The sequence below is a fragment of the Augochlora pura genome, chromosome 7 (assembly GCF_028453695.1).
Source record: "Augochlora pura isolate Apur16 chromosome 7, APUR_v2.2.1, whole genome shotgun sequence".
Lineage (NCBI taxonomy): Eukaryota > Metazoa > Arthropoda > Insecta > Hymenoptera > Halictidae > Augochlora > Augochlora pura.
This window is the reverse complement of record NC_135778.1, coordinates 6,520,359-6,545,056: the sequence shown is the minus strand read 5'-3', so window position 1 is coordinate 6,545,056 and position 24,698 is coordinate 6,520,359. Positions and strand designations below refer to the sequence as shown.

The 24,698-nt window shown below is 38.6% G+C and overlaps 2 protein-coding genes and 1 long non-coding RNA gene across 3 annotated transcripts; 1 reads left to right on the top strand and 2 right to left on the bottom strand.

Moving 5' to 3' along the window:
- Positions 1-430: 430 nt before the first annotated feature.
- LOC144473380 (uncharacterized) lies at positions 431-10,820 on the bottom strand. The gene is made up of 2 exons (XR_013494555.1): positions 10,664-10,820; positions 431-568 (listed from the first exon to the last, which is right to left on the bottom strand). It is a non-coding gene; the product is annotated as an uncharacterized LOC144473380 (long non-coding RNA).
- Positions 10,821-12,151: 1,331 nt separating this feature from the next.
- On the top strand, positions 12,152-18,558 carry Recq4 (RecQ4 helicase). The gene is made up of 8 exons (XM_078185188.1): positions 12,152-12,374; positions 12,541-15,060; positions 15,135-15,246; positions 15,351-16,150; positions 16,224-16,847; positions 16,930-17,089; positions 17,167-17,486; positions 17,577-18,558. Exons 1-8 carry the CDS (start codon positions 12,264-12,266, stop codon positions 17,805-17,807), a joined length of 4,878 nt encoding a protein of 1,625 aa, XP_078041314.1. The 5' UTR covers positions 12,152-12,263; the 3' UTR covers positions 17,808-18,558.
- LOC144472259 (uncharacterized) lies at positions 18,000-23,259 on the bottom strand. The gene is made up of 3 exons (XM_078185189.1): positions 22,998-23,259; positions 19,877-20,048; positions 18,000-18,922 (listed from the first exon to the last, which is right to left on the bottom strand). The coding sequence occupies exons 2-3, from the start codon at positions 20,042-20,044 to the stop codon at positions 18,533-18,535; spliced, it is 558 nt and encodes a 185-aa protein (XP_078041315.1). The 5' UTR covers positions 20,045-20,048; positions 22,998-23,259; the 3' UTR covers positions 18,000-18,532.
- Positions 23,260-24,698: the final 1,439 nt, after the last annotated feature.

The window sequence follows — 24,698 nt, the reverse complement described above, 5'->3', positions numbered from 1 at the left end:
TTTAATGGAACAAAGATCAGCAAATATAAAATATACAAAATAAAAATATTAAAAGTTCACACACTATTATATTTATTATACATTAATTTGTATTTAATATATGTAAAATACAACGTTATCCTACGGGTTCCTGCTATCGGATCTGGGTTTTGCAAGAAACTCGACCGATTCACGTTGGACGACGAACGCGTTTAATTGCAAAGGTCGGCCGAAGACTATGGAAAGTAGTATCGGAAGGCGTGTTCGGATCACGGTGGCCTCTTTCGTCGTAACGTAAATCGTTCCGTAACAACTTCGTAATCGAGAATTGACGTCAGCGGAAGGACCGGTGGGTCCCGGCCTGCTGATTTCCACGCGCCTCGCCGCTTCGATGAATTCCCGGCTCGGCGCGTACTCAACAATGCTCGTGTCGACCAGTTGTAATCGAGAGCCGGCCGATCGCAAGCTGCCGAGGCCAATACCGCGTGAAACTCGTGTAGAGGTTACGCTACTCGATGCCCGATGTTCGAGCAAACGATCGTTTCTCGGTTTCTCGAATGTCCAGATCGATCCGAGATCGCGTTCAACTCTGGTAAACAATACTGAGAATAACGTTTATCCCAGATACACAGTGGTCGCGCGATGTTTCTTGTACCACGGATCATAATTACAGACAATAAAATCACCTTATAAAAAAACATGATTTACGGTAAAAAGTTAAAAATAATTTGTTTATTTTATTTGAACGGGATAACCTGCTATTCAAAGATGAATATGAACATTAAGATTTAAAGAGGCAATGCTCTTTAAGAGGGTGCTTCTATCGTCCGTACGGAAAAGATCAATAGAAAGGTATACATTGATGCCATTTTGAACTTTGAGGTGCATTAACATTGAATTTTTGTAATATGGGAGGACAGTTGACAAGATTATACAGTGCTAATACTTAAGATATATTATTACAGATAACTTGAGATTATTCACTACCAACATTCAAAGAGACAAGGCGCAAAAACCAATGGCATACCCTTTCCGAATATTTGATACGTTTATCAAAATAAGGTCTCCGAATGAAGAAACGATATTCAAGGATTGGTCTGACGTGGGTATAGCGAAGAAATACGAACGTGTTAATCTCAGGAAGATATTTAACAGTTCTGTGAATAAGCCCTAACGAACTGAGTCCACGAGATACAATATCTTTATAGTGTTCAACAAAAGTTAAACCTGAAAGAAGGTTACACCAATTATACGGAAATGAGAACTGCGATTACGACGACGACTATAACTACAACGACCCCCGAGGCATTTCAAGTCGAAGCCCTCTGTGTTCGAGACACGTCGTTTCAATTCACGGCGTTTCGAACACCTACGAGCCTATCTCCACCCACGTCTGGGTCGACGAACTCGAGCTCAAGGTCATTCAAGGTTAAATAAACCCTGTAAATGCAGAGATTACTATCGTCTAAGAGTTACTCGGTTAAAATAGCCATTGTAAAGTGTTCTTATAGTTTTCGTTGCAACTGTGTGCAAAAGAAAAAGAATTTGCCGCTCGAATCATCTGGCGATGCTGATATTTTCCATTATTTTATAATAATATATTTATATAAAAGCAGTGCGCAAATTAACCATAGTACTGCGAGATGCTTGTTTGACAATACTGACAATAATCGTAATTGTATTCTGTCGGACACAGATTACCGTTCAATATTCCGCGAACAAACAACAAATCTTGCAATAATCAAATATGTTCAACAGACAATATTTTAATATTTAAATGTGGAAGGCACGGTGACCAAATGGTACACAAATTCATAAATATAAATAATAGCGCGGTCAATATACTCGATCGCTCGGCACGAAAGGTCGTGGCCTGCTATATCGAGTCTGCCCGAATGTCTTCCCCTTCCTGCCCTGGAATTAGGTCACCGACCTCTTCGTCGAAAGGGCTCCTAAGTACCTACGACCCATCCCTACTCTCTCTCTCAACGCCCATCTCTCGTCTTCAACCTACGGAGAGAAAACTCGATACTGAAACACGAATGGGAGCGATAGAAATCGCTTTCGATGCGTATTGAAACTGTGCGCATAAACTAGGTATGTAAACCGCCCAATCACCGCAGTGAAAAGGAAATGTGTTAGCGTAAATAGATATCCTGTCTACGGTAGCGCCTTTCGTTTCGTCTGTGATAGAAGTTTAAACTGTCCTCTAGCTTCCGTAAACACGACTGTGGTCGGTATTGCATCGATTATACGACCGACACCTAGGCTAACTCTATCGTTGCTGCATACTATACAATAATTATTTATATTAACCTTTATAACTGATAATGATTCTTTTGTATACCTTTATACATTTAGTAAGAGTTTTTTTCTTCGAAATAAATAAATAAAAATGAGCAGATTAAATGCAAAGCAGTGAAAACATTTGTAGGCTCTAATGATACTGTTGCATGATTTTTGAGTTATTAAAAGGACTAAGAAATTAAGTAAATATCTATGTAGGTACTGCATCCTGCAACTAGTGCGAACAATTTTTATTTGATATAGAAATCCGTCCATTTATTACATACGTCTGCCTAGATGTATAAATATACGCTTGCATCGTAGTCCTTTCAGACAAATCCCTTTAACGAATAAGTCAAACAACGGATCTTAACGCATTTCCAAAAAATACAAAAAGAAATACGTCGCGCAACCGCGGAGAGGCATTTAAAAGTAATTCCGCGAATCCGGCGAAAGGTGTTTCTCGTCGGTTGTCGAGCCGACAGCCGTTAATTATCAGCGCCAAATTCGCGGCGATGAAACAGGATCACGGTAGCAAAAGCATTCCATTTCCACATAGTTTCTACGGGGTTCAAGAAACAGGCGAAGAGGCCCGAGGTCGCCCCGAGCTCGAAATAAAACTGAATAGAATGAAATAGGACGGCCAAACTGGTCGGTGATGGGACACCAAAACGATGAATCACGAGACGGTGAATAATCTGTGTTCTCCAGCGTCAACGGGGGACGAGTTTTCTTTTCTTGGCCACAAGCTCGCGCCGCGCCAAGCTGCTTGCACATCGCGCCACGAACGCGCGCAATGGTTCGCGGCCAATTACGCGAATCGCCGCGCGCCGCGCCGCGCACGGCCGATCGTTCGCGAACTTTCCACGGAGCCGGGACAACCGGCAAAAACCGGCAAACGCTATTAACGACAATGCGAATTATTCATGAGGCCGCGTGCAAGCTAACCACGTCAGGTAATTGCTCGTTACCAGACAATCCGGGGATAGAGACAATATTTTCATCGGACCTGTTTCCACCGTGCTGTCTGTCCGTGACCGCGTCGCGCCGCGACACCCCAGAACAGTGTTTCCTAACGCGGCACGTATGCTAGACCGGGGAACGATTCTCAACATTGCGAGGAGCAATTAAGAAACAATTACAGTAAATTCTCCCTAATTGTCCTTTAGGCTTGTAAACAAAAATTGATTATTTGGGAAGTGGACACGCGATTACTCAAGCCTTGCTCCTCGATTTTTTTTTTCTTAGTGGTTTTACGTCGCATCAGTTATTGACGATCAACAACTATAGAAACGAGCAACGAGACTTACATAATCAGATCTTCCTTTCCAGAATAGTTCATTTCTGTTTGAAAGAATTTACCGTATAAGGGGTAAGCTAAATAAATTAAAGACAATAAATATGAGTAATGAAGTGTAAAGAAATTTAACCTCTGCACTAAAATAACGAGTTAGACACGTAATACAGATTTCATGCAGGATCTAATAGGTATTAATATTATTAATTTCCACTACATCGAAATAAAAATAAATTCTTCTGTTGTCAAAAGTCTAGAAACGAAAGTGCATGAAGATAATAAAAGAAACAAAAATTGTCTGGCCCTATTAAGGAAAATATTAAGGATAAATAAATGTTAATCAACGCAGCTTGAAAGAAATCGTAGTGCAAGGGGTTAATATGTCTTATTCGCTAAATATAAAGGTAATTATGGCCGGAAACAAAATAGGAATTTTTATCGATGGTTTAACATTCTCGAGACAGAAAAATGCGAGTACAGTGTTTATTCCTATAGGAATTCCAAACCAGATAAACAGTTTAAACTCCCTCTAATTTCACGCGATCCTCGATATCGACCATGCTTGCGAGAGTAAAAAGGTTTAGAGTATGTTCGATAGGCGAAAATTTAGATGGAACAGCGGACCATTTCCTGGCGTTTTCAACAGGTTTTACATTTAACCCCTTTCACTGCGATTTCTACGTCAGTTAGCACTTCTTCGTTCTTAACTCTAAACTTACCGAGCCGGTCAAAAGAACCGGTTTTACATATTTCGTTTAAATGTTGCTGAAACTATAAGGATACTTTCATAGATAGATTCATTGTAACAAACAACGACGGAAGGTTTAAATAAATAAAACTTTGCTAGTCGTATAAAATAACACAGGTTTTTCAGTTTTAGTACGTTGTAGATTTAGAATGAATAATTTCTTAATGAAACGAGAAAATATTTGTGTCTTCATCTATTTCCATTCCTAGACTTTAATGGCGATAGTAAATTGTGTACGAAATCTTCATCGGGAGTCTGACACGTTGTTACAACATGCAAAGGGCTAATTGTGATTGCATTCGCGCAAGGCCGTTCGTTGGTATGGGAAAGTCGCTCGCAACGATCGGAGAGAAAGCAGATGTTCGAATGGCCATAAAAAAGCGACATTAACGTTGACCAAACCAAATACAGGAAAACGTGCGCCGCGTATTTCGAAACAAGTTACCCAAGGCGTTATGCACCGGTACGGTCGAGTATGGCGGCTCGATAACGCGTCTCCGCGACACTTATTAACTCTTTCGATGCGAGTGCCGGATACATCCGACATCCATGGGATGACCGGTATTGAGTGCCGGAATAAATATTTTTTCGTTACCTTCGAAGAAATTATTACAATAGAGAAAGTGCTTGTCCTTGTAACTATGAAGAAAATAGTACGGCAAGGGGTTAAAAACGTTGTTCTATCAAGCACAGATAGACGGAGTGCTCGTACCGAAACCATTAAACAATAGAGATTTCGAACCCAAGGAGAGCTCGCAAGAGCCAACAGGAACTACACGCTAGTACATAAATAACGAACGATGGGGCGCCAACAACGAGCATAAATCTCTTCCGATCGAAGTATCGCGACGCACGGAATCCTGATTGTCAAAGGTATGCGGCGCGGCGTGTGGCTAAGAACGCAACGCGTTAAACCTCTGCGAGACTGGACTGCACGTTTCGGATTGAAGGTAACACAATGCCAGTGTCTATCTTCCTACCTACCTGCCTGCCTGCCTGCCTGCATGCATGCGTGCCTGCTCGTTTGCGGGTACACTCCCGCAGTAGAGAAAAGAGATAGGGAGAAGAGAGCAAGGGGTGAACATCTGCGAAACGAGGGGTCGAAAGTTCCGCTATCCGAACGGGAGCACAAGATTCTATTCAGTGCAATATTTCTATGCACAACGAAGAGCTTCGATTCGCCTCAGGCTCCTTGAAAGTGTTGCCAATCGTTCGGAACTTTTGTATGCATTCGATCGTGGATTTTAATATATTTTTTAGCGATAATTTTAATGCTATAACGCGCCAAGCGTGATCGATGATATCAATTTAATGGTTTATCTATTCGCGTAGATTTGTTAAGCATTCCCTGATTTAATTAAAGTAATGACAAATGGAGAGACTGATCTTATAGTTTTATCATGATTGTATTATAAACGGTAAACTATATATAATAAACACAAATGTGCGCAAATTTGAATGAATTCGCTCCGCTTTATGAAAGGCGGAATGAATAAATAAATTAGTTTGGATTCCAGAATGTTCATATCCAGCCAAACAGAAGTGTCATTCCTCTTTTGATAATTTTAATAAGCTGTAACTAATGCATTGATATAATTAAATTCAATTAATCTCGCTACTAGTTTCTCTTCAGGTGAATTAGTGTAAACGGAGTCGAAATTATTTACAAAAGAAGCAGATCGCAACCAAAATTGATAAAGATATTATCTAGAATCAGTACAAATACGAATCAAAACATTTGTTTAAACCATGAAGTCATCGCACCTTACTTTAAATTGATTACCTAAGCTTCGAAGCTTCCCTTTGGCTTCACGGTATCTTAAACGATATTATCGATAATTATCAAAAACGGTTTCGATATCACACATTTAAGCTTAACGTACCTCTTTGAAAATATTGATATAAAAATCAAAGCCCAAATTTGTATTTTCGATTGATTATTGATGGAGCAGAGAAAATTATTTACCAGAAATTCATTTGGTTCTTTCGAATATGGAAAAGAAAATTAATTGAAAAGACTATTAATTGTGGGATAACAGGTGAAACGCTCCGAGGCAAGCATCGCTTAACAATTCATACATAAATCGCGCCGTTGAATAAACGAGCCATCTTCTCGTTACATCATGTCGATTATATTAACACCGTCGATTACTGACTCGATTAATTTCTCGCGAAGCCGGTAACGCGACGACGCGCCGGCATACCGCATCGGCAGCACCGTTTCCGTTCTCGGATAGACTTGCTGTGCGAAACCAAGAGAACCGAGGAAGGAGACAACGACGAGACGTGTAACATCAAGGGCACCCGAGAACCCTCGTTCATCCGTTCACGATTTTATTGTTCAAGAAATTTTCATCGCGACTCCGTTGACACGGTATTCGCCAGACAAGAAATTCGCCGAACCGAAACACTCGGTGATTCTATTGAATTAATTGTATTTTTGGAAGCAGAAATTTCATCGTTGTATTCTGTTTTGAATCGTACCAAAGAATATGACTTGCAAGCTTGATTCACATTAATTTTGATAAAACCTTGCACAAGTGTTCAACACTAAACCTACCACGTATTACAATTGACTAGCATTTATTGTTTTATATAGATGACAATATCGTACCCAAAAATTTAGCCATGTTTAATTCGTGCCCGCTTTGTACTATAAGAAAGAAATCCAACCCTTTTACCATGTAGGTGTTTATAAATCGCAAATGACAGACGATGCCTAAAAATAATTCAAATAACCCTTATACCGTATTTTTTAGTCTAAAAATCTGTGCGATAATTTTTTTAGAAACTATAATGATTTGTAAAAATTTTCATGAAAATCAGCGTACATCAGTCACCGAAGTTTCCTTGTTAGCCAAGCAGTAGAGTTAAAGGAGAGGAAGGAACCGATCTATACATATTTCCATTGCTTCTTGCCAACGACTCTACTCTGTTTTCCTTGCCAATTCTCCTACTCGCGAGATTCGCGTTTGCCCGATAAACCTATAGAATAAACTCGTTCATTTCGCAACATCTAACGTTCGAATCGCGACAAAACCGTGCGTATCCGCATCTTCCGTTGCCCGCTCGAAAACGTTTCATCGTACTCGGGACTCGTTCAGGATTCCTCCGGAGCGTCGCTCGAGATCGTGTCCGTCTCAATTGAAGTACACGCGAGCGTGTAATCCGCGCAATTACCTCACATGCAAATAAGACTCTTCGAAGAGGAACGGCGATGACCCGTCCGGTTGACGTCAGTGGAGGATATCGCGCGAACGCGAAAACGAAAGCGAAGCGTCGAAGGCTGACGTCGGAAACGAAATCCTCGGCGACACTTTAGAATTTCCGGAATATCTGGAATTTCCGGAAGGGTACGGAAAAGAGGGGTTTGCGGCGCGCGATGCCCCGGCTCATTGAAAACCTATCGATCGAGCCGGCCCACTATATTTAGCTATCGTCGCTTAATCTCGCTCGGCTCCAGACCGGGACCAGGTCCAAATTTATTGGTCGTGCTATCGCTCCCAGATTAGAGGCTAATTAATTCTTTTCTTTTCTTTTGAGTCGGGCTCGAGAAGTTTGTTCACGGGCAACGGACCGGTCGTGAGAAGCAAACACGGTGCTGCTTCGATCGAACCAGTCGAACCACGCTAATTCTGTATTTTTCCAAGTGGAACACGGTCAACCGTGCGGAAAGTGAACGGCCGTGAAAACTAGGATCCCTTTAAATCGCGAGCAGACGACAGACCGGCCAAAGCATGCGGCTGCGGCAGTGATCGTGCAAACCGGTCAGACGGAGACTTGGACTCGGGACCCGGACTTGGACCTGGACGGGGTCTCGGCTTAAACGCAACTCTATTCAACTCTGTCATAATTCTAACTGCGACTGCAAATACGCGCGGATTATACGTGGAAGGAGAGCGTAGAGATCGTGCACGAAAGTCGACACGAAACTTCACACCTGTAAGGGCGAGACTGTGTCACGAGACTCCTCTTGCTGAAACAGCATCCGTTCGTATGGAAACCGACGAGATATTTCGAGACGTGGCACCAAGTTTCGAAATATTCCGTCAACTTGTCGCCCTGAATAATACTTAGACTCGACGACTTCATTTACGAACAACTTTATTCACTGGATAACGTATCGCCGTATCCGCAAATATTGCTTTCAATGTATAGAAAAGAACTTCGTAAATATTCTCCGATTTATGTAAACGTGCCTTCCGGTTAATTACTGTATCATAATTGCTGCATCTAATACTTAGACATTCTTACAAGAGGAGGGAGTTAGAGATGGGTAGACAGCGAGGGAGAGGGAAGCATACGGACGCCATGAACGCGTCGCTCCTAATTTCCAGATATCCTCGGAGTCGACGCGGATCAGTGACACGAGCTTTCGACGACGGTTCGCAGTTTCTGGTCGAAAGCTAGACCCGTGGATAGGAATGAACCAGTGAATTACAAAACCCACGAACCATGAACCAACCACTGGGACGAAGACCGACGCGAGAGAAGAGGAACGAGGACGAGACGCTCGTCAGCGTTTTCAACGTTTCCAGCGTTTTCCACGGGCCGAAGTGTGCCAAGTATTCGGGTATGACAAGCGAGAAACCGGTCGATAGAATAGCTCGTTACGAAAGATGGTACTGTAAATACAAACAAGCTCGCGAAGCGAGATAACCGGTGGCCGCTGATTGACCGTAAATACGAAAAAAGTTCATTCACCTGAATCTAATCTTTCCACGCTTTATTTACTGGATGTTTGACAACAATCGTCTTTTCATTATCTAAACACCGGACATTACAGGGAGATCACCATAGAACCTGTGATCCTGTAATCTTCAATCGCATATTTCATGTATTCACTTGCTTCCGATAGCTAAGAAGATCATTTGTTTACCACAAGGTAAAACGATCGATTCCAGAAATGCACAATTTTACTGTACATCGTTATGGCGACAGTTGTCTGTTTCTTTACGATATCTTGTTCGATTCCATTACGATCAATATGTGTACCCTTGACCACCGTAGTTTCATATGTGGCAGAACGTCAACTTTCACGATAGAATATCTGGTTTTACGCAATGTGACACACGCGCGCGCGCGCGCGCAGTGAGAGAGAACCCGGCGTTATTTTGTATTTCTGAATTTTGATACAAGTATTTGTATCCTTTCACAGATTGTTCAATATTATTTATCGACATGAGAAATATTAGCATTCTACCTTTACTCAGGCAGTTGCGGTAGAGCAATCCTGTTCGCTGGTGACATTTTGGCGAGATTCGCGCACGTTCGATCATTGACTCGTCAACGGAATAATCTTTTGTGTCTTCACTTATGTCGTTCATATCTTTTACCATTACCTTAAATCTACATCCTCCGTTGTATTCAATTAACACATATAAATGATTGTTTGCAATTATTTAATTGTAAGGATAAAGTGTACCTTCTGAACATTAAGGATCAACTACGTATCCAATTGGCAAACGCTCTGGCCGTTCGAATATTCCGTCTATTTTAATCGATTTGAAAATAGTGACGTTTTCTAATTGACGAGATGAAATCATAAAGTAGCAAGAAGATTTCAAGGCATCTATGTATACACACTGTCTGTCGCCGTGACGTGACGTACGCTATGCGAACAAGACGGTTACACGTCCCTCGAATTTACTGGGTAACAAACGAACACCGCCTTTTTCTCCGGAGGCGTCGAAACGTTTAAACTATTTCATCGGAAGCAAAAGGGCCGTATGAACAACGACACGAAGATCTTGTTCTATCGTGTAATTCAATCCGATAAGCTGGACACCGGTTTGTAAAAGACGTGTGTACGAACAGGTTTCGCGAGATTCGTTTCAGGGATCGAGCGTCGTCGTCATCGTCATCGTCATCAACGTTGTCGTCACTCTTACGAGTCATTAGGATTGAGAGTAAATTAAATAATAGTTCGCCGATTTGACATTAAGTATGAAAAATCGAATGACGAATCTGTTGTGATTGGTGGTGGTCCAAAGGGAACAACCAACGAGCGATGCGTATAGAGTGAGGCGCGGTCGATAGAAATACTCGAGAGAGTGTCCTGTACCGAGCAAACTAGTTTCCGAACAATTCGAAATCCCCGTGCAATAATGAACGTTTGACAGGGGAGAGAACGATGTCTCGCTTCGGACATTGCTCGATATCACGTATCGTGGAGCGTGGAGTTCTAGTCAGTTTACTTAGGTAGCGAAACGGCGACAGTATTATCGATTTTATCAACCAAGGGGGCTAGGGGATTCTTTCTCTGGCGAGTGCAGTTACGGGGTGAGTCAGAAAGGGTACGGGTTCGCGTATAGCGGCCGTATCGCGAAAAGCCTGGTGTTTTCTTCACTCACCTTCAGACAATTCGAGATCCAGCTCAGCAAGTTTCTCCCGCACGTCCTCCGGGAGCTTGCCGATGTCGATGTTGAACTCGGCCATGGCTAGGCCATCCGCGATGCGCCGAGATCACCAATTCTCCAGCCGTACATTCCACGACCCGTCACCACCGCTCGGCCATCTTGCCTTATACTGATGCGATCATTGGCCGCTAGTTGGCGACACCGTCAACTCAGACCGGCACAGGCCGCACAGTGATGGTCCTTCGCGCAAGCGTGCGTCTTCGTCTTCGATCAGTGATCAAATAATGTATTAGGCTTCTAGACCTAAGCCTAGGCCAGTCTAGGCTGCTGCTCGTTGCCTACCGTATTACTAGATTATCGTTAATGTCTATCGTCTACTATCTATTATACCGTCTATAACAATAAAGAATTAATCACTAGCATCATAACAAACATTTTTATTTTTCTGCAAACATTCAACTTTCCGGTATTTTACCAGGTGTTAGACAAACTTTTTAGTAATCACTTAGTAATATCAGATACCTGCAGCAGTTTCTAGCACTATAAACAAGTGTAAATGGACATCAAGTTGAGCGTAGAGGTTGCTAGGTTCACTTATCGGGCATTGCTCAACTTCTGTTTGTTTGTAATTTTATATCCTCAAAAAATACGTTTTCAAATACAAGATCACCTGATTGCTGCTAGAAATTTGTTTTTCTTTTTACTGTTAATTTAGTAACTGTTTATTCAAGTTTAACAAGCTTTTTAAAGCACGCGTATGCCCATACGTGTACGTTTAAAGTTTACGATGTAAACTTTAAGCAATCAAAAATACCTAATTATGTATACATGCTTGCGAAAATTTACAGTTGAAAAATTAGTCGGTTAAAAAAGTCGAGAGGAACTACTGTCTGTCTTATCCATTCAATCAGATTGTCATTCTTTTCATGTATCTCATTTTCCTATCTGTTCCGAATCGTTTAATGACAAACAGTACATATCACGTACAAAAATATCTTTATTCGAATTAAATTTTTAGATAAGCAGACGTTGCTTACCGTAAACTGTCATCTATTTAGCATCTACATAAATACCAGCTGATATTGTGGAACATGCGGTTATTGCACGCAATCGCAATACACTGTACAGAAGGAATCAAAAGCGCGGAATCGATATCTAATTATCAAAACATATGAAATAAAACCTGTTGAATTTAGTAAAACAGTGAGATTTAACATAATCTTTAAGCACGCTATACTTTAAGAAGAATATCATTTGCAATGATCTATGTCTGTATTTACTTTATTATTTGATTTGAAACGTGTATTTATCAGTTTTAATGTAAGCGTTCAATTTATTCAAAGAAGAAAGTTGTACTCCATTTCTTTTTCAAAATTGTTCACATCTTTTAGTGAAACGGTCAAGTCAACTGTCATGCGCAATGTACTATACACTCCTGTCTCTCTCCATTCACGGAGTATTGTATTTCACATTTCACGCGGGATAGCGCGGGATGTTCCGCAGAATTTAGGGTGCCGCGCGACATAACCTTTAATATATTACCATTTATCTTCATAGAAGTTATTTTTGCAGTCTTTTTATTTTATTCCAAAACATGAATATTCTTGAGGATCCCGTTTTTAAAACAAACTACCAAAAATATAAGGTTCGCGTCAAATTATGGGAAAGTCGTTTTACGGAAAAACATGGACGTAAGCCAAACAAGGTATTTTAAATAATCAGTATTTATAAACAAATACTAATAATATTAAGTTTGATAATATTCATTGATTATCTACTATTAATGTGTAAGATTACTGTCCTTTATATGAATAAGTATAGGAAATAAGCACCACTTCATTTTGTAATTAATGATTGCTTGCAATTTCTAGAATGATATAAAGGAGGCTGATATTAAAATAAAAGAAGCATACAAGATGTATTGGAAACTAAAAACACGTGCCTTAGAGGAAACGCTTATAGATATTACTTTTTCGGACGAGGTACAAGATGTTATTTCTAATGAAACCATAACACAAATTTCTGACAATGAAAAGATTGAAGATAAAATATCAATGCACAATGATAAGAATAATATAAATGTTATAGTTGAAAAAAACATTGAAAATAAAGATAATCATAAAGAGGAAGTAGAAACTATGGAAAAAAATAACATCATAAGTACTGATACAATAGATGTAACAAATATAAAAGACAATAATATTAGTGACACAGGACAGAAAAACATAGGAAGTATAGAAGAGAAGAATATTGAAAATATGGGAACAACAAATGCAGAAGATATAGTTAAGGAAAGTAACAAAGACACAGGGACAAAAGATACAGAAAATATAGATCCATGTTGTAACAAAAATCACCCTACCAATTACGATTCCACACAAGAAGAAACAGAATTAAAAAATGTAAAAGGTGCATGGGGTGACCATTTGAGTAAAACCAATGAACAAGTATCTAAAAAAAGACAATCTGTAATTATAAACAGAACGTCTTCTTTTCAACTATCACAGAATAAATTTCAAGGTTCAAGCTTCACAAAAAGAAATCCTAGAAAGTCTTTATCATTGACAAAGATCAAATCTAAGTCTGAAAAAAATTTTGATACTGCTGCTAGTGGTAGTAACGAACAAATAGTCACAGATACAAGTGTTAACGATGGATTTGATATCCCTGAGGAGACGCAAAGCATATTTGGAGATTCAGTGAAAGTTACTCTCATTGAACAAAAACCAACAACCCAATCTATCAGCACTGTACAACAATTAATCGAAGGTCATACAATTAATAGAAATTTGAATTCAGGTTGGTTAGATAGATGTGCCAAACAGAATAATTTAGAATATCCGACATTAAATTTGCAGAGACTTTCGGGTACTAATGATTCAGGAATCGAATTAATGGAATCCAGCATACCATCGCCTAAAGAATATATACAAGCATCTGCGTCCGTACAAATATCCGATGAAGAAGACTTTGTTTGCAACAGCGATTCAGAAGAAGAACATAGAAAACGTATTAGGAATATTAAAAAGAGATTAAGCGACCAAGATATTCATCCTGCTAAAAAGATATGCACAGATAATAATGTTAGTGTCTGTATTACGCATACAAATGGCAATACTACTACACCACTAAATGAAGAAAAAGTCTGCACCAATTATAGCATTACTACAATTCCCGGAATTAAAAGTAATAATACAAGCGATAAAGAAATAAGTAGAACTACCAGAAATGAAGACGACAAAAACGAAATTAACGACATGCTACATAATGCAAATACAAATGTAGAAACAAGTAATGAAAAGGAAGATGAAATATCAAAAGAAAAGAAATTGTCTCGCCGCAAAGTTACTAGGAGGAAAGTTAAAAAAATTTTGTCGGATGATGAAGATGATGATCCCGATTTCAATGAAAGCGACATAGGCAAAAGTAAGAAAAAGAGTACAAAGAAGAAAGATACGATTAAAACCCAAGCAAGTACTACGAGTAAAAAAAACACTACAAAGGGAATGGATGTCAAAAAAGGGAAAAAAATTACTCCAGGGACAAATATCAAAACAGAGAGGAAAAGTACTCCGGGAACGAATATTAAGAAAGAGAAGAAAAGTACTGCAGGAACAAAAAGATCTAGAAAGAAAAAAAATGCACAGGATGAAGATGATTTGGATGAACAGTTCATGCAATCTGAAATTGAAAATGCGGAAAATACAGGCGAGAGACAGCCCACGATATATCCGATAGAAACTTTAAAAGCTGTTCCACGTTTTGTCATTAACAATAATGGTCAAGGAGATCTCATTGAGTTATGCACCAAGTCAGTATCTTCTAATGGTGACAGTGCATCCGTTGATCCCACTACGTCCGTAACGATAATGAAATCAAAATCAAATTTAACAGATAAAGAGAAATTAGAGAAGAAGATGGCCGATGGAAAGATAAACGAAAATTTTGTCAGAATAAACTTGAAAAAGAAAGTGTTCGTACGCGGTAAGAAAAACTTTAATTTCTCCAAATACAAGAAAAATCAGTGGAAGCAACGAAAAAAGGAACTAGGATCTAGCGAGGGTAGTTTGGATGTGGCAGATTTCCTCGAGAAAAACAAAGTCGCGAAATGCTTTCTTTGTGGTGACGTTGGTCATTTTTCGAGACTCTGCCCAAACAGGAAAGGCGATGACCTGGTACCTTTGGACATGATAGACGAAACTTCGGAATTCCCAACTCTGGAAGAGGCCCAACAAATGGCTAGTCAAAACGCAGTTGTGGCACACGCTCATAGAATCAGTTCTTTGCCGCAAAAGCCGGCTTACTCTTCCAAAACAGAGGAGTTGACCAAAGATGAAACGGAAAATATCAACGATTCCCTTGAAGATCTATGGGATCCTATCGAGGATGAGGTAAATTGATAGCATTTTATCCCTTCATAATTAATAAATGATGAATCCTATTTTGTACCGAATGACATTTCTAGGAACTTCTGTGCGGACACAAAATTCCCGAAGATTTGATAACCAAATTGCTACCACCGAAGTTCGATACTGTACGGCCTTTGTACGACACCCAGGAAGATCAATCATGCATAGGTAAATTATCATGTACAAAACTTTTTAGGAGATCTGCACCTGTATCATTATTACAAATATAGAGGACAGATTAATATAAATGTAATCGAATATTATAATCGCAGAAACGCCATCCGAAGTTTTTGAAACATTGCGACGATTTGGACATGAGACCTTCAGGCCTGGACAAGAAAAAGCTGTGATGAGGATACTCTCTGGTCAATCGACATTAGTTACTCTATCTACTGGCTCTGGTAAATCTTTGTGTTACCAGCTACCAGCGTACCTTTATGCGAAACATTCGAAATGCATCACTTTAGTAATATCACCACTGGTGTCTTTGATGGACGACCAAGTGACTGGCATTCCGGAATTTCTAAACGCGGCATGCTTGCACACTGGTCAAACGCAAAAAGTGCGGGATAATATTATGCAAATGGTGAAAGAAGGTAAAATCGATATTCTATTGATTTCTCCGGAAGCTGTTGTTGCCGGCGAGAAATCCACCGGTTTCGGAGCTCTGCTCAGGCAGCTTCCGCCAATCGCTTTTGCCTGCATAGACGAGGCTCATTGCATTTCGCAGTGGTCGCACAATTTCCGTCCATCATATCTCATGGTTTGTCGAGTGCTCAAAGAGAAATTAGGCGTCAGCACGGTGTTAGCTCTGACTGCTACAGCAACGAAAACAACGGCCGAAAGTATAATAACTCATCTAAATGTACATGATGGAATGAATGGCATTATCTCCGATATTCCAATGCCAAAGAACCTGTTGCTATCAGTATCCAGGGACGAGTGTAGAGATCAGGCTTTAATTGAATTATTGCAGAGCGATAGATTAATGGCGTGCGACTCTATCATAGTTTACTGTACTCGTAGAGAAGAGTGTACAAGAATCGCTGGCCTTCTAAGGGTACACTTGCAGGTATAATTTCGGTTTTGATGATATCGATAGCAAAACTTTATCAAGCGATTTATATTTATCATTTCATCAACAGGATCCACGCAAATATGATAAGCCCAATAGCAAAGTATCTTCGTTGGCGGAACCATATCACGCCGGTTTGTCAGCTTACCGTCGGAAAACTGTACAAAATGCATTCATGAGTGGCCAAACCAGAATCATTGTAGCAACCGTTGCCTTTGGTATGGGTCTTAACAAGTCAGACATTCGCTCTGTTATACACTATAACATGCCCGGAACCTTCGAAAGCTACGTCCAGGAAGTCGGAAGATCCGGTAGAGACGGGCTCCTGGCGCATTGCCATTTGTTCCTGAATCCTAAAGAAGACAGTGACAAATGGGAGTTGCGTCGCCATATTTACGCGAATGGAGTCGATAGATACACAATCAGACGATTACTTCAGAAAGTTTTCGTTCCGTGTTCGTGCGCAAAATTGCGTGAGAAAAATGCTGATCGTAGATGCCCTGGGCACGAGGTTGCTATACCAGTGGATGAAACCGTTGCAGCTTTGGATATTACTGAAGAGTCAATTTCGACTCTTTTATGTTACCTCCAACTGCACCCGAAAAGATTTATCACTGTCCTCTCGTCCGTCTACGTAAGAGCTAGGGTATCTAGCTACGGTGGTCCGCAGGCCTTAAAACAGGCAGCACAATCGGTGAGTGCAAAGACAACTTGGTCTCAGTTAGATTTTATTTCTACATCTACAATTTCTACAGGAAATTTATTTTATATTTTAGTCGCCGCCACTTGCAATGGCGATTGCTTTGGATTTACAAAAAGGTATATCCCACGAGGACAGCAATCTTATCGAATTTCCAGTCGTAGACGTAGCATCAGCTATTGGTTGGGATAGCGGAGTAGTAAAGAGTCATCTTAAAAACCTGGAATGGAAGACAGGTGTGTCTATTTATTTGGCGTTAATAAAAAATACTGAAATATTGAAATACGTAAATAATTGTTTGTCGTACTTGTAGTTCAAGGGAAATTCAAGCGTTCATCGATATCGGTGAAGTTCGACAAGCTAGGATTAAGAGTGAGAGCTCCTGGCGATCTCACGGATGAAGAACTGGATGAAGCACTGGACGCATTGATTAGCCGTGCGCAATTCCAAGAAACCTCGGGTTTGCAACAACTCGAGACAATTAGCACGACAGTTCATAAATTTAGCATGCCGTCAGTGACTCAATGCTTGACCGTAAACGAAGACGTGACTAGCAAATCCGACGACATGAAGAGCGTTATTCGAAAATACTTCGCCGGAGAAGTTCTTCTGAATTTCGATCCCAATCAACAAGTATGGAATTTCGTATAAAAGTTATACTGTATTTAAGTAGAAAAACTTGTATTTTTTCGACTAAATGCATCCTTTATATTTTTGTTTCAGATGAAAATACAAAATGAGGCGGAGGTAGTCAACGATATTCGAAACTTAGTTGTAAATTATCGAGATGTTAATTTCAATGGTCGCGCGGTCGCTCGAATCTTTCACGGAATACAGAGCCCGAATTATCCTGCATACGTTTGGAATAAATGCCGCTTTTGGAGATCTCATCTTTCTTGTAACTTCAATGTTTTATGTCAATTAGCATCTAGGGAAATTTTAGCATTACGTTAGTAAAACACATGTTGGAACAATTGTAATTTATTTCCATGGGACTGTTAACCTGATTTTGAGTCGTCGAAGAAACAATTCTTTATGGATAATTCTTAAGACATTGTAGGATAAGTTAATTGTATAATAGATTTTCTAATCATTTTTACCGGGTGCTGGACCGAGTAGTTTTATTTAAATAAGAAGAAAAGAACATCGATTATTAAAGATTGTATATCGCTTTATTGCTTCGCTGACGAGTGACAAAATTATTGATATAAGTTGTGATATGCAAAATATTTACTTACAAGTGCCTTAATAAAGTAACTTATTTTTTACATTTATGGAATAAAGTTTAATATGAACGGTTTTGTAGTTTTGATTAAATAAACGATGGCGCACTATCTTCTCATTCGTTGTTGCACTTTTCAATACGTATTAAAAATTAAGAAACAATCTTCTCGTACATAGGTATACTCGAAACTATGTTATACTTTAATATCCTTATTAATCCCTGATATAAAAATCTTTTCCTGCACCAATTACTTGCTAACTCCTACATCTTCAATCCGTTTTAGTGACTTCTTACAATCATTGTAAAGAATAAAAATGCTGAGTAACTAAGTTACTTTCTTAATACTAGATTATATTTAATACGACATGTTTCTTTTGCGTTCTTTGCGTTTCACAGAAGAGGAAACAATTGTAACTGATGATTTGCAATATTTTCGTGACAATACCATGGTTCCTCACGTTACAATGCGTTTCACGTAATCGCATTGTCGCAAAAATTTATGCATTCGTATTTGCTGTATTTTCCCGACGCGATCCATGCACGTTTCGTTTTGGCAGATCGCGCAGAATTCGGACGAAATCGCGTGGAATGGAGAGCGAAAGTAAACGCTGGCATTCTTCAGTGATTTATTTTTGTGATGGGCCCAAACGTGCAACGCTACTTCCAAGAACATGATCACCGGCAGGAACCAGCGGAAACACATGATTGCCAGTAACAACACGCAAACTGGGTGTATCTGGCCGAAGCACGTTCCAACGGGAACGGGTTCCAGTTGCATCAGATTTTCGCTCTTCTTCTTAGAACCGTTCTTAGTCGAGAACGTTTCCTTCACTTCTTTCGGGATCTAAACAATTGCTATTTATTAATATTACTATTATGTCATTATACCTTTAATACACATCGAAACGTAAACAGGGTTACCAGACGACTTCTTCCGTAGGAGGAGATCGGCTGGTGTCAAAAAGGACAGTGGTATAAAAAAGTAGGTCATTTGTAAAATTATTTGTTATAAGAAGATCTTCCTTCTTAGGAAGATGTGGAAGAAGACTTCCTAGAGTTATTTATAACAAATAAATAATGATATATTATTTAAACTAGGTATGCCCAATCCTAAGCATTTTACACTATTTGTCAACCTTCCATTTTTATTTTGCACAGAGTACTTTTTACTCAAATATATTTCTTTTAGTAAGTCTTTTATAATCTTTAATCTGTTTTAAGTATCAAATATTTACGAAAGGCTAAGAAACCAAAGTGCTTAAGATTATATTTTCGAGAAAATTTTTTGCTATACTTTTAAAATCTCTATTAAACTACAGGATATCCTTTTCTAGATGTAAATAAAGAAACGAGGACACATCCCAAAATTATTACAAGGTAAGGGGACAAAATAAAAAAAGGAGGACATATCCTTCAAAAGGAGGTCAAATGGTAACCCTGATATAAGATAGCATGATTACGATGAACAAACAAAAGTAATAAACGTTGTTTATGGTCCACTCGCATACAATTCGCATCAATTTTAATCAAACCAATTCATGAATAGATCCTAATAATTAAAAAATATTTGCAATAACCGTAAGAATCGGTTAGCATTTGCAGCGCTGTAGCGGCTAGTCGAGGAAACATCGAATCGTACAAGCACCAGTGCAAGAAATTTGTATGCATGCATGTACAATTGAATGTACCATTAACGTTTTGCAAGTACAAGATGTTACAATGAAAGACAAGAAAATTGTACGAATTGTACAGAATGGTCGTTTGAAACGGCAATATTTTAAAGCGGTACTTATTTTACCTGGAAGCGTATTCTCCGACTTTTGACAGTATTCGTTCCCATCATATTGATTTCCGGTTCTCCGGTTTCAGCATTGTTTACCGCGACCACGTGTCGTCGAATTTCGTATTCAGTCACTGGCAGACTTATGATTTCCCCGGTCTCTTCGTCGACGTATATTCGGTCCATTTCCCTGCGAACGATTCGTATATGTATTCAAATGTATTCGGTATACTTATTTCCCTCTTCCCTCACTCCATTGCCTCCATTACCACTTGTGAACTTGTACCCCCTCTAACACGCGATCCTTTTCTTGGCTGTAGTAATTGCGTATACAACGAAGGAAAACAAAGTTTAATGAATTCGAGCGTAGGTAAACGGATCCTCGGGGTCACTTCCCGGATACCGCGATCTATACGGTTTTTATTCCAATCGTAAGGTGGTTCGAAGCGAACGCTTCTCTAGTAAGAATTTATATTCGATATTAACGAATCGTTACAGTATGCCTGCCATTTCCATTGACGCATCGACTTTTTTCCATTCCAATTAATTTGCATTCTCTGCCGATCGCTTATAATTTATGAAACGAATGTGAAAGTGAAATTGAAATAACGAGCTTGACAACGGAAATGAAAAATACTCGCTACGTCGTAAAACCAAAGAATCAACGACGTTGGCCAGTACAGCAATACGATGTAGTCGTACGATTAACGATTGTCGGTTCCCAACAAATAATAACAATTTCAATTAATTTCAATTTGAATAACAATTAATATCAACAATAAGTTGATAACCAAGTGTTTTTACAAAAGGTGTTACAACATTCGAAAATCCATTCCACGTTGTAAAGTTTTCAAATGATCAAAATTTTACTACACCGAATGTGCTAAAGTTATAATTAGGGTAACAAGTTTTTGTCGAAGCTGTGTACTATTTTCCGAAAGGTATAAATTGTAAATAATTTTGCGAGCAAACGTGTTAGAAAACGAGCAATTAGATCGAAAGCGTTGATTAAAATCGTTGGCGAGCACAACGTCGGCTGCAGCGAACAAACACGAATAAATGCACGCATCGATCCATACTCGAACCACGTGAAACTTTTTGTACTCGATTCTCTCGTCGATTCGAAGATATTCGGTCAGGATATTCGCGAAACGTAATGTATTCGTAAAATGAATTTGGAAAATATCAGCTTCGAACGAAATCCTTCTTATCATAATATTTATACTTTTAAATTTCAAGCAATATATTTTTGTTCTCTAGAATTCCTTTCGTACTATTAAAAACACCAGAGATATTTTCAGATTCGATCTTATAGGTAGCTCAGAGTCCGTTAGGTGGCTCTGTAATGTATTCAGTATAAATTATGATCGATGAATCTAACTATCGATATATTATTCAGATTAAAAAAACAAATTCATTTCAATTGTTGGGGCGAAGAAAACGTTTAATCAAATTAAGATTAAACTAATTACAAAAAGTGTCGACTTCCAGGACAAATTCCAGTAACATCTCTTTACACGTGATTGGATGATCCAGATGCAAGAAAACTATCGAGCATAATAGATTCATAAGTAGGTATTATTCTAGAGTAATGTGACAGAACTTCCAAATCATTGGAAAACTCTACCGTATATTGTACGAAAGTTTTAGTCAAGCATTATTTTGCAAATGCGTTCTTATGCAATCGTGAATAAAGATTACGTATCATTTCAAAGGCAAACTTGAATTCCTTGTATAGGCGTTTGCTTCTACACATAATACCAACAAACACTTAATTTCACTTCACAGTGGTAGCGCTGCAAATTCCGTAATTAACGGGTAACGAGGATTATTAACTGTTTTCTGCGAAGCAGATATGATTGTTTTTCCTTGGAAAAAAAATGATTAAAAAATGATTACTTTAAAAAAGTAATAATTTTAGTGAGATTTGTAGCTTTTATAGACTGTACAGTCTATAAATAATGGAACGCTTAGCAAAGTAAACAAACTTCCGCTTAATTTAACCTCTTCAAATTTGTATTGCGTATATTTCCGTATATGAGCAAGGTATCAGAAGAATTAAATAAGGCCGTTCCCAGTAAAATCTTGAACACAATACACACATACACAAATGTCATGGCGGAATATTTAAATAAGCTAACCTATTTCTAGATTGTGGAATATTCCAGATAAAAAGTAACGAACAGCTTCATGATTAGTAGTAATTGGTGTAATTACGTTCTGATTGACGTATTACGTATTCAAAACGTGAGAGCAGGTTTTGTTGGAAGACTCGAAACAACGTTAACCTTTCGGTACGTCGAGCAACCTGTTAAATTAGCGTTTCGAGGAATAGCAGAAGCGTAATTATATCCGTGATTCATTTTTTAAGTAAAATATACTATCCTGGACTTTGCGAATAAAACAATTCAAAGTGTATATATTGGATGAATGATAAAATGAATCAGGGATGTGATACGGTTCGCTACGCTTCGAGCGACGGCTGAGATATATTATATGATAAATGCAGCAGTAAACAGGGATGATTAAAACCGTATCAAACGGTGAAATAAAAAAATTCAACATTTCTTGCAATTTGTGATTTTAGTGTAACAAAGCAGTCTCAATTTTTTTCTTAATGACAATCAAGTAATAGTACTAATGGAACATTTATGTAACCTAACATTTTTAGATAAATTTTAAATAATGTTTTGTTAATTTGTTACTAGGTACAATATTTGTCACATCAACAACCACTATTTATTTTTCAACCACTGCTATCTCTGACGAACCTCTAAATAATTGAAACACAGGACGTCGATAGGTTAACTCATTTATTCTGATGATTTCTTATTGATACACTAGAAGATTAATGTACACGTACGATATACAATGCAATTGATTGTAAATGTTAGAAGGGAAAATCACTGGAAGGTGACATGAACGACGGATTCACCAATTTTCTTGGGTTAACGGCTTAAACGGTATAATTTACCAGGAGATTTTCTTCGCTGTATAGTGCGTTTGAAATAAAAACGCCGAGGGAAGAAAAGCTATTCGCGAACCCGAACGCAATGAGGAATGAACACCGATAAGTGAATCGACGACAGCCGAGGAGTCATTTACATGGTTGAATAGAATTCAATAGCATTACACTTACTGATGGTAGCGTGAGTGCGTTCGTATAACACGCTGGTTGGTAGGAGCGTACCAGATAATTGACTCGGTCGTCGATATACAGTAGATCCAGGAGATTGCGCGACCAAGCGAATGTCACTTCTTGGAAAAATGTACACTTTTACAAAAAGTCGAACAAATAATTAATTAGGCGTGGAGCACTGTGTTGATAAGAATTATGTGTTGCAACATATTACGACGCGATAACGTAGCGAACAACGCACACAACTCTTGGCACAACTGTAAGAGTCAGACTGAACTGAAGGTGTTCGCCATGATAACCTGTAACTACGCGGATTGTAGATGGGCGTGTTTGCCAATCAAATAGCTCGATCCAGTGTCCAATACATGCAACTATACATATATATACAGCAATAATAAGCCGCTTGTATACGTTTTATTTTGCCAGGTAAAAACTATTCGATTCAAAATAAACCACTATCATGAAAGAATCCAGTAAATTATTGTTATAAACAATCGTTTTGTAAAATCAACTTTTTATCGAACTTTACAAAACAAAAATGCTAAGCTATTTTTAACGAAGTATGTTTTCAATGTCTCTCAGCGGTTTAAGATATTGTCGATATCGTAGTTCCAACATTTTTTAAAGCGCGATCCACACGCTAATTGTTTTGCATACGCAATGTTACGATTACAAAGTGTACTCGTTCGATGCTCTCTTAGGTACTTAAATAACAATATTAACGGCAGAAAGTAATCTCCCTCGCGTGTTAAACATTTAATTTTAACTTCGAGGAAAACTCTACAAAGCCGCGTCAGATTTCCTCTACTATCGTAGCATAAATATTACTTAGGTCCTGTTTCAGGAGATCCCTCAATTTGAATTGTACCGTATGGGTACAATTTTGAATTATTATCGTTTCTGAAATTCATTAAGAAAAGAAGGACTAGATGCCATGCAAGGATTTTGTATGGATACAAAATTGTATAGATACCTTTTGTGTTGCGATAATATTCGTATAGCGCAAGGTATTTACATCAATGGGATATCCACCATGAGACTAAAGTCACCGCCATATTTCTTAAGATGGACAGAAAACCATATTATTGTATACCATATCAATTGGATGGTTGCGTTGCGTTATACGCTCGAATGATTCGCGCACTTTTTATCAGAGAGTGGTAAAAATACAATTGTTTAGCTTCTATTTGTTATTTTAGCGTATAAAAACAAAGACCCGCCTCGCTAGGCTACGTCACAAACTTATTTACAAGTTTAATTTGCTTCCTACGAGATTTGAAATTGTACATCGCACATGTACGATATCTAAACGATACAAACTTCAGCATCAGAATATTGATTACAATTTACCACAATCGTTATTGTATATTATAAAATACTAATTTCCTTGTAATATTATGTATTATTAAAGACTATGCTCGATATGCATACAATTTGTGGTATGCAAAACTTTTACTAAAAATGTGCAGCCTAAAGGAAAAGGACTTGTACATAAATATTCTAAAGATGGAATATACAACAGACGATTGCATTTTTATCTGCACAAAATAGATAATGCATCCCTGCAACAAAAAGAAAGTGAATCAATCAGGGAGATACTACCTGATTGCTGACACTGATAGTGGGAAGGATGTTGGAGTATATTCAATTGGACAGGTATTTTGTTCCGTACTTTACAAATATAAATAAATAAATTTTGTT

What these genes read in the sequence shown, in the direction of transcription:
- Recq4 (XM_078185188.1), top strand. Translation starts at nt 12,264, where the DNA reads ATGAATATTCTTGAGGATCCCGTTTTTAAAACAAACTACCAAAAATAT. An exon ending in TAAAACAGGCAGCACAATCG is followed by an intron (nt 16,848 to 16,929) that starts GTGAGTGCAAAG and finishes TTTATATTTTAG; the next exon opens with TCGCCGCCACTTGCAATGGC. An exon ending in ATTTCGATCCCAATCAACAA is followed by an intron (nt 17,487 to 17,576) that starts GTATGGAATTTC and finishes TTTTTGTTTCAG; the next exon opens with ATGAAAATACAAAATGAGGC.
- LOC144472259 (XM_078185189.1), bottom strand. Translation starts at nt 20,044, where the DNA reads ATGGACCGAATATACGTCGACGAAGAGACCGGGGAAATCATAAGTCTG. An exon ending in GTCGGAGAATACGCTTCCAG is followed by an intron (nt 18,923 to 19,876) that starts GTAAAATAAGTA and finishes GCAATTGTTTAG; the next exon opens with ATCCCGAAAGAAGTGAAGGA.